The following is a 10,340-nucleotide window of genomic DNA, read 5'->3' on the forward strand; positions in this document are numbered from 1 at the left end:
ATAAGTGAAAAAGTGAAGCAGATCTGCTAGCAAGATATCTCAGCTTCACTCTCCTTATCGGAGATAGTATTTGAGGAATATTACAATCTGGATTGCAAACAGCTTGGGAGTAGGTGGCATAAATTGATCATCAAGTAGTGTACTGTAACCTAAGGATAAAACAAGACATCTGGATAAGAAGCCACGTTAGGCTTTCTTTTTGTTAAAAATACTTCAATATTTCATGCCCTTCTGGAGCTTGGAAAATAAAAGAGATAGCACAGATGTAGCACTGCTGCTCTCTAGGAGATGCTTGCTAGTAAACAACTGCATGACTTCCATGTCCATTGTGATTAAGATGGGACTTTCAGGGAATCAGTTATAGTTGAGTATGAACCCGTTCACAGCAGTTGTTTTCTGAAGCGTGTGCTTTAGATGGAGTTGGTGTTAGGAGCGGTTGGAAACTTTCCTGGGACCGGCAAAGAATAAGTAGCATAAAGTTCAACATGAGTAAGGAATTCCAGGAGACCTATGGAGCTAATTTGGTTAAAAAAAAAAAAAAAGTAATGAAGGATGTTTTAAGCTAGAAAAGACTTCAATTTATCTCTGAGCCAAAAGACAACTTTGTATTCAGTCACCTAGTTTTTGCCCACTTCCTTTTGCGTATGCCAGTAAGAAACTCTGCATTACTGTAAATTTTTTCAGAGGTTTGTAAATATGTAAAATGAAGCTAAAATATGGAGTATTTGTGTACCAAAATGGTATAAAATGTGTAAGATAAATGCTCTGTTTAATAAGAAGCTGTAAACTAAATGCTGCTTTGACAAAGCGTGCATGGGGACATGTTAAATATTGTGTTTAGAGGTTGTATTAAGGACAGCAAATTATCTGTTATGTTGGAAAGCTTCATTCTAGTCTTAAGTACAAACCAAAAAATACCACTTCAAGCAAAAGTTGAGTATTGAGTTTCTTGGAAGACTTCATGTGCATAGTCATTGTTAAATATGTTCATAATAAAGTTTTATATCTTTATGTTGTATCTTGGTTTTATTTTGCTTCCACTGCATTATTACCTACCCTCTTCACTTCTTGTGTATTTTGTGTGTATTTAAACTTGGTTACTTGGATTGGATCTAGGAGGTTTTGTTTGCACACAGTAACCAGGGAATTGTGGTGATTTGTTTGGAGACAGCCTGAGATTCTGAAACTTCATATAGTTTCCTAACTATAAGGAAATGCATCTCTCTCACACTTTCATAATTAGTCAACTGTCTTTCTCATTTATAAAGTGTTCACAAGACAGCACGTTCACCAGCAGCATTATAGGTGATAGTATATCAGAATTCATTGTCATTTGATCAGAAAAATAAGTATAGAGGTTTTAAGACTTAACATACTAAATACATCAGTAAGCGACTTCTTAAGTAGAGCTTGCTAATACTTCCAGTGCTAGCACTTCCAGAATGCAAAAAACTTACCTTTTTTAAATGAGGACATTTATTTCTGTTACTCGTCTGTGTCTGAAGTGCAGTATAAGCAGATTAAACAGGTGCATTGTTTGGGGACCTAAGTTACTTTCCCATAGATGTTTGATTTTCTTGGAATATGTTCAAGTGAGTCACCTGATGTGTGTCTAAACTAGACTGAAGAGAGGTAACAGAAGTGGAACTGCAAGAAATTCCAGCAGGCTTAACTTTAAACAGGTCACAGGACTAGTTATGAATTTCAATAATTTAATGCTAACCAAGAGTACAAAGTGTGAAAGTTGGTGTCTTCTTTAGTTTGGTTTTAAAAAAGAAATCTAGAGAACATGTTTACGCTGCAGCAGATTTCAGTATTAGCACCTTAAAGAGAAGTTCTTGAAGTTTTAAGACAGTGTGGTAACACTGGTACAATACTAAAAATACAAACACAAACCATGTAACAGCATGTTTTCACATTTGAAAAAAGTTACAGAAGAAGGTACATTAAAACTGGAAGTTGTTGAGTGCATTCACAGTTTGAGCAGAGATGGAATCAAGTGCCAGAGTAGAAAAGAACTGAAGTCCGACTGATTCCAAGGCAATCATATTGCGAGTCCAAAGGCACTGACAATACAGTACATGGTCTTATTCTCCCATCTCACGGTGCAGGTTCCTACAAATACAAAACAAAGCTTTCAGAGACAGAAGAAAGTTACAGTGACTTAATATTAAAATACATGCTTCTGTGTGCATGCTTATCCATTGCTTAAGAACATTATGAATGAAGCTTTCACAACAGCTGAGCATCCCATGTTACCATTTATGAGTCAGAATCACAGCAGCGTGGAAAAAAATACAAAATTGTGCTATTACTCCAAAACTACAGCACTCAAATCTAAAAAAAAAACAGAAACAACAACAACAAAAAAACCTATGCTGCTTAGTTTCAGGAGGAATAGTATTAAAGTTGCAAGCTGAAGCATCCAGCAGTGTTGCTCCTTACCATCACTGGAGTTGTCCCAGAAGCAAGAGCTTGCTGTATGTAGCCCAGCACCATTCTTCTGCATAATCACACAGGTCACTGTTTGTCAGTAGAAAAGCTTTTATTAATGTATTGCTATCGCTGATATTTAGCTACATTTATGCTCACTATAGTACATGTATATACATACACATACAAACAGACGTGTGTGCTTACAAGTACTTAAAAGACATGGTTCCTGCTAAACTGTCTTTTGTTAAATTCCATCAGTGTGTCACTGTACCAGCTTTATCAGAAAACAGAAAGTTGAGCTCACCAATATACTTGAAAGGTTTCCCCAGCTTGGTGAGCTGGCTTAGAGATTGTTCCACCACACTTGTTGTCCACTGGTTCACCTTGCTGTGCTGGTAGGCATTGCCACCTATTGCACTTTCAATGGCCTGTGGGCAACAAACACAAGTTACACTGCTGTCAGTCTACAAAGATGCCATTAACTCATCTGAACACAGAACACTGAGGATGAGACAGCAGCACACGCACAGTAGTAGACCTAAATACTATTCAGGATTGTTGGAAGCGTTTTAAGATGCAACAGAGTTTGAAGCTGACACAAATTATAATCATTTTGTGCTATCTTTATTCTTCATGCATAATTCCTATCCCAATTTCCCAGAGTCTGAGTTATGATAAGGGTCTCACATTTGAACAGTCCTGAAAAAACACACAGAACAACAGTTCATTCACAGATATTAATCTGTAGAAATAACATATAGAGTTTTCAGCAGTCATTTTTGGGAACAAAGACCAAAATCAAAACAAAAGACTCATGTAATTTTTGCTGACTAATAGAGCAGAAGCCGTTAGTCAAGCAATCTCGTTTACTTACGAGGAAAGCTTCTCCTTTAAGACACAAATAAAACTACATTAAAGTTGCACATTTTATATCACTGCATTTTTCTGGCAGAAACTGTTCAAGAAGTAACTACAAAAGCAGTTCAGATTCAGCTGAGACAGGACTGTGTAGCAGAGCATGCCCACCCCATTTATAGACATGCCTACCCTGTGAGAGGAACTGGACACAAAAAACAAACCTCTTCTTAGCAACAAGGATTAGTTTCCTAGCAACAAGAATTAGTTCAATCATTTCAAACTAACTTCATTCTGGAGGAAAAGCATCTCACAAGGACACAGTAACATGCATATGAAGATGATCTATATGAAATGTTGCATGTTTATGAAATATAACATCTGTCTGACAGCTTTTAACATACAGCATCCATCTAGAAATTCTAATTAGGGATACACTGCAACCAGAAAGAAATATATGAAGTTATTTTCATTATCTTTTTAAGTTGTAACACATGTCACAACTAAGGCTAGGTATCATCTCCACTTAAACAACAGTTAAATAAATCCATGATTACCTATGCCTCAATAATAGCCTAACTGTTGTGTAACAGAATTCCTGACAACAGATTTGCTTGAATGGTTTTTAGCACACAACATAGCATACTTCCATATCAAAGTGAGAGTGTTAGCTTACTTCTTTAATGATGTTACTGACTTCATCAACAACAAAAGATGTCTACAAAAAAAAAAAAAAGAGAACTTTAAATCATCAATGAGCACATTTCTATGTACACAGTTCAAACATTGTTAAGGAAATAAACTAGGAGCTTAATTTATGCTTGGCAGGTTTCTTGTGAGCCAGATGCAGTCTGACATAGCTCGTCATTACTCAAGCTCCCCGAACCCAGTCAAGGGAACATTCTCGCGAAGTAATCAAAAGTAACAAACCAGCACAGACATTGAGTTAAAGCTCCCAAATTTTAATTTGAAAGCATCGCAAAATAATGCATGCAGCGTATCTGTCCACATATAAGCCCATTTTACAGTAAGCATTAATGTCCGTGGCTCACAGAGCAGGCTGCAAACAGCCTCAGCGTGCAGACATGGCTTACAGTTGAATGAAACCGACATCTTCAGAGCACTCATGCAGACCAAGCATCGATTCACAGCTCAAGGAGGAGCTGTCATGACGGTTTCAGCTGGGGATATAAAGAAAGCTGCTGTTTGGAAACCAAAAGGGAAATCTACTCTTTGAAAGGGTACATAACTGCAGAACAAGAGGAAATGGTTGTAAGTTGAGGGAGGGAAGATTCAGGTTGGATTTCAGGAGGAATTTCTTTACTATGAAAATGGTGAGGTGCTGGAACAGGCTGCCCAGAGAGGCTGTGGATGTCCCATCCCTGGAGGTGCTCAAGGCCAGGTTGGATGGGGCCATGGGCAGCCTGGTCTTGCATTGAATGGGGAAGTTGGTGGCCTGCATGTGGCTGGGGGATTGGAGATTCATGATCCTTCAGGTCCCTTCCAACCCTGGCCATTCTGTGATTCTGTGATAGTGTCTGTATTTCCTACCGCCTTCAGCCCTCTCTCAAGCTCCAGCAGGTAGAGACAAAACGAGGGGCAACCCCACCTACACAGCACAGCATCCAGAACAAAGCAGCGCCTACCCGACACACCTCCATCCCTACAGCCGCTCTGCTATTGTCTGACACAGTCACAGCGGACTTGCTCAAGAACAATGCAGCGAGTTGTCACGCCGGCCTTCCGCAGGAGCAGCACTGCAAGCGCACAGCAATGAGCCCCGCTCCCGCTCCCGCCCGACACTGCCCAGCCCACAGACTCCGCCGGCAGCGCCCAGCCCCAGCCCAGCCCCAGGGGCTACCCAGCGGCCCGGGGCGTTCCGAGGGGTGAACGCGAGACCTTCCACCGACCCGCAGCCTCCAGAAAGAAGACGCCGGAGCAACCCTGACACCACTCTACCCGCGGACGTTACCTCCTCCCCCGCCTGGAAGTCGTCCATCGTCCCGCCGCGGCCCCTCACGCCGTAAAAACTGCCCCGGCACCGCCCCACTCTCCACCACGCGCCTCGCACTGCGCATGCGCGGCCGTTTCCTGCTCCCCCTCGCTACGTTAGTCAGCTCTGCGCCTGCGCGTCTGGCGCCGGTCCGCGTTGGAGAGCCGCGCAGTCTGGCGCACTATTCTGGCTTGCGCGGCGCGTGTTGTGCGTCTCGGGCGCGTAGCAACGGGGAGAGCTGCGTCAGCCGCGGCTACCGGCTGGTTGGATTCTGCGCCCCCAAGGTGGCGCGGTTTCCATAGCGACCGCACGATGTCTGGGCGGGGAGACTGCTGTGGTGTTCGTGCTCGTAGCGGGTGGTTGGCGTTCAAATCTGATCGGAGAGATCGTATAGAATGACTCACAGAATCATAGAATGGCCTGAGTTGAAAAGGGCCACAATGCTCATCTGGTTTCAACCCCCCTGCTATGTGCATGCAGGGTCACCAAACACCAGAGCAGGCTGCCCAGAGCTGCGTCCAGCCTGGCCTTGAATGCCTGCAGGGAAGGGGCATCCACAACCTCCTTGGGCAACCTGTTCCAGTGTGTCACCACCCTAAAGGTCCTGACCTGACAAAGGCATTCAGAACCCTGGTTTTAGAAACAAGGCTTAAAAGAAGGCCTGAGTGTGCTGTGTATGTTCAGGAACTGGAGAAAAAAAAAAAACAAACACAACACAACACAAAACCAGGGAAGATTTAAGGGACGTTCTCATGGTTTTAATCTGATCTAATTATTTTTAGTGCCTAAATGAGTTTAAAAGCTGTATTTTTTTTTCTTCTCAATTTTTAGATTGGTGTTTGTGCAGTTGTATGTTGCTCAGATTACCAATGATACCCATGAGAATAACTCTGGGGGCAAAGGCCTATGCTGTAGCAGGAATCATTTGCCCTATGCATGCAGGTTAGGAGTTGTAGTCTTGAGGCCCTGAGGGCACAGGTGGGTTTCAGCTGCACTGATTGCAGCAGCTGTGCCCTCTGCTGCAGGCTTGTCTCTGGGGTGTGCCTCTGCTCTGTATCCCAAACCTATGTCAGACCCCATCTCCTGCTGCTTCTGACCAGCATCTCAGGATGAACCCAACCTCCTCCTCTCAGCCAGCAGAGATCCAGCAATGGGGATAACAAAGCATGAAAGAGATTTCTAAAGGTGGGTCACAAAGTTCTCCTCAGTGGAAGTCTCCAAGAGCAATTTAGATAATTATTTTTGCCCTGCTCTGGTAGGTGTATTGATGCTAGCCTTAGGTGTAGCTTCATGGCTTTGTTCCTCCAGCCTGGCTTAATGAGCCTCCTACTGATGAGTGTAATTACACTCCGTGGTTTATTTTATTTAGTTAAAGTTTTGCTCAAAATGAAGGCTCAGATTATCCATGCATTCTTTGTTTGGCTTAGCTCTATGCCTTGCTAGCTGTTGCTGTCTCTTGAGCAATACAGTTGAACGTAATTAGGCTCCATGAGCACAGGTGGAAATACTTGAACCTACTAAATGCCAGTAGTTTACAAGATTGCAAGTGGATTCATTCTGCCACGTGAGTAGAATTGCAGTGCTTGATTTAATTTTAACTAAAACCAGTATTTCTTCTAACACTCGGGATGCTAAGTAGTGTTTCTGTAGTCCATATATGGTTTATCTGATAGAGTTAGTCTATAAAAAAGGGCTTTCCAGGCAAATTTCCAGACTTTTAAATAAATTAGATTCAATTTGAAACTTCAGTGCTTGTGCTTGTTTCTGTAATAGAGTGAACTGAGATATCTAATCCAAATAGAACTCTACCTTTTAACTTAAATCAGGTTTATTTATTGTAGGCAGACTGATTTGCTGTTTTTACTAGATCTGTAAAAACAAATTATTTTGATCTGTCTGCTTTTCTCTGTTTGCTTGTATTAATTGATTTGCCATTCAGAGCTGAGTATTTTGTTATGGAGAAAGAACTGCCTATGATATGAGCAGTGTTTTCTGTGTGAGCTCTGGGGACATTGGGGTTAGTATTTTCACATCTATGGTATCAGAAGAAGAAATTACGTGGAACTCAAAACTACTTCTCTTCCTGTGTGTGGCTTGGAGACCAAGTCTATTTTGCTGTTATCAGTCAACTTTTGTTTTCTGTTGTGCTAAGTCTTGATGTTAGAAAGATGACTAACTTCTCTTTGATTAATTGTTGCTGGTGACAAAACTAGAGACTGCAAAAACTGTTACAACACTGGAACTCTTTGATTGCTTCTGTTTTGAGGATGCTCTTGTGTACGTACTGTAGTCTAATTTTGGTGGAGGGCAACTACTGATTTTCTTTCAGGGAAGATAAGTAAATAGCAGGAGTGCTACTCATCTCTTAAAGCAGTTTGCTTCCACATGTCTTCCTTTGAAAAGGTAAGGACAGCTTTTCTTTTTTATAACTGTTCTGTATGGCGCTACATAAAGGAATGCATTTTTGCTTACTGAGATGGCATTGTTTTGACTGTAAAGGCTTTGTGGGAATTCCACAATTGTAACTTAAAATACCGTCTTTTTACATTAGCTGTTGAGGTGGGATTATTAAAATCGCAAGACATAGGTCTGGTAATATATACGTATTGTATGCACCTTACAAGTTAATAGTTTAATATAAGGATGTGAAAATTGAACTGTTGTATGAAATAACACTTGAAATGGTCTTGATTAAGAATAAATGCATGGTATCTACAAAACGTAAAACAGCGGCATGTTCCAGTAACTTTTGTGATGACAATCTTTATTCTGACCCTCTTCAATCTGTGTCTTAGCTACAGGTAGACATCTACTTTTGGGTAAATTAACAAAATTATCCAACTATCTCAGGTCAGTGAAGCCTTTAGCTTGAGAAGATCATTTTAGCTGTACTTATTTAGTTATCTTTATTTCACTAATGCTGAAGAATCTGAAGGAAGATCAATAATACATCAATATAAAATTGCTTTGAGAGGAAGTGGCTTGCTAGGTCAAGCATTTGTAAGCTTAAAATTGTGTAAAATACACTACTTCTTGCAAACTGTAACTAGTGTTGTGTAGGCCTTTTGATTATGTTTCAGCTGTGTACTATTTTATCATGATTTTAAAGAAAAAAGCAAGGTCTTCTGAGATTACACTGTATGCATGCACGCCGCCTTCTCTTAAGATGTGACCGTGTTGGTTCTCTGATCTCCTTTAGGGTAGACTGTCACGCTTTTATCAGAAAGCTATCCTACAATCTGCCTGCTGCTAGATTTTCTTAAGTATGTTATTTAAAATAATGTGTGGGGAAAAAATGTATGAGCTTTATGCTGAGGAGGGAGAAGTATCATGCTATTTACTCACCAGGTTGCTGTTACTTTTGGTTTTACGCAGAAGGTGCTTGGTTTTGTGAGTTTGGCTGACTGTGTAAGATGGATAGATTTGATGGGTAAATATGAAAGTAGAGCATCGGTGGAGGTTTTAAGTTGTTTTTTCCTGTAATGACCCTCCTTGCATGGTAAATGCAACACAAATGCTATTAAAAAACAAATGTAGTGCAAACAGCTTCAGTGTTAGAAAAGCTCTTCTTTTACACTGGTGGTGAGCTTCTCAGTCCACCTTAAATGCTTCCTGGAAATGTTTAAGGACTCAAATCTGTTGCGAGGCACAAGAATAATTCCGTTCAGAAGGGCTCCATTAATACAGGAGGTTTTAAATTATCTTTTTAAGTGCAAAAAATCTGATGGAAAGTAATGGGTACCTGAGGTTAAATCTTCACGAAGATTAAAAAAATAATTGCAGTACTTGCAGAACTCCTGGTTCTATGCTGGATTTCATCTTTATTCTGTGTAGCACATGATGATCTTGCCTAGCAGTGAGAGCCAGGGAGGCTTTTTGTCTGCACAGTGCTGTTAGACACAGGGCCCCTGGCACTTCTCTCTGCAGTACATCTGTTCTGCTTTTTGGTGTCAGAAGATGATCCTAGCCCCTTTTGGTTCTCTGCTGCTGGCAGGCGATTCAGTGCTTAAAAGATCTATTACTGTGAATGGAATTTGAAGAGTAGCAATAGACCAGCTGGTGTGAGAGATTGATGGTTACGGTATCACCGATGGACTGAGGTCGTAAGTCTTTTTGAGGAATCTTGCTGTTCCTCCTGGAGAGCGTAGCTGTGGGAATGACAGTGTGGTAAGAAGGAAGACTCCAAACTATTCCTTCCCTTGTGCCATTTAGATTTGCAGAGGCTTGAGCAGCTGAAAATATAGCTTTTCAAGAAATATGAAAGATTCTGTGTGCCCTTAATTATTTCTATAGTTTTTCTTGTAAAGATGTCATTTGAAATCCATTTCCCAGTATAGACTTGAAATATGGAAGGCCTTCTCCTTTTCTGTGGGGAAGGAGTTGGTCCTTTATTAAAGAGCTTGGAAGGGATACGAAGCAGTGACTAATGCTGTCTGTCTTAAAAGCAGATGTTGCTCCTTGTAACTGATGCACACTGGGGTGTTCTTAGGAGCTCAGTAAGACACTTTTGTATTTTCATTAAGATCACTGGAGCAGTTTTGTTTGATGTTCCCCCTACCAATGGCGGTCATGAATTTGCATGCTTATTCTGATGTTTCAGCAGGATGTTCTGATGACAGTGTAAATACGCCAGCCTTAGGGCTTTCTATAAACTTCCAGGAATTCCAGTTTTTGGATGTTCTAATGGCTGTTTCACTATCCCGTATATAACACAGAGCTCCCTGAGTTTGTACTGATTGCTCTTTCAGGTTGTATTGACTTAAACAGCACCAAAGGCTCTGAGCATCAGTCAGTCAATCCTTGGTCATATCCTTGAGGAGAAAGATTAAAGCAGGTGAGGGACCTTTGAGCAGGGGCCTTTGAAAACAGCATGTTGAAAAATTGCTTTTTAGGTTTGAACTGAGTAATATCCTGTGAAATTGCACTTGCTGAGGAAATAAAACATGATTATGCCTATCTCTGTCTCTTTTGTTTCCACAGGAAGCCAGTCTATTTTTCTTTTTTTAACTCTTCTGTGAAATGCTTTGTCCTCTTGGTGTCTGTTGAAGAGTGTTGT

At 41.0% G+C, this 10,340-nt stretch overlaps 1 protein-coding gene across 2 annotated transcripts; it reads right to left on the minus strand.

Annotated features, from left to right (window-relative positions):
* Positions 1-1,912: 1,912 nt before the first annotated feature.
* On the minus strand, positions 1,913-5,290 carry DYNLT1 (dynein light chain Tctex-type 1; the record flags this gene model as incomplete). 2 transcript variants are annotated; one of them, XM_079532515.1, is made up of 5 exons in its annotated part: positions 1,913-2,115; positions 2,446-2,523; positions 2,741-2,864; positions 3,968-4,009; positions 5,264-5,290. In XM_079532515.1, the coding sequence occupies 5 exons, from the start codon at positions 5,288-5,290 to the stop codon at positions 2,045-2,047; spliced, it is 342 nt and encodes a 113-aa protein (XP_079388641.1). In that variant the 3' UTR covers positions 1,913-2,044. The 2 variants fall into 2 exon arrangements, with proteins under 2 accessions (XP_079388641.1, XP_079388642.1); XM_079532516.1 differs by lacking the exon at positions 3,968-4,009.
* Positions 5,291-10,340: the final 5,050 nt, after the last annotated feature.

Source organism: Tetrao urogallus (genome assembly GCF_951394365.1).
Source record: "Tetrao urogallus genome assembly, chromosome: 2".
Classification (NCBI taxonomy): domain Eukaryota; kingdom Metazoa; phylum Chordata; class Aves; order Galliformes; family Phasianidae; genus Tetrao; species Tetrao urogallus.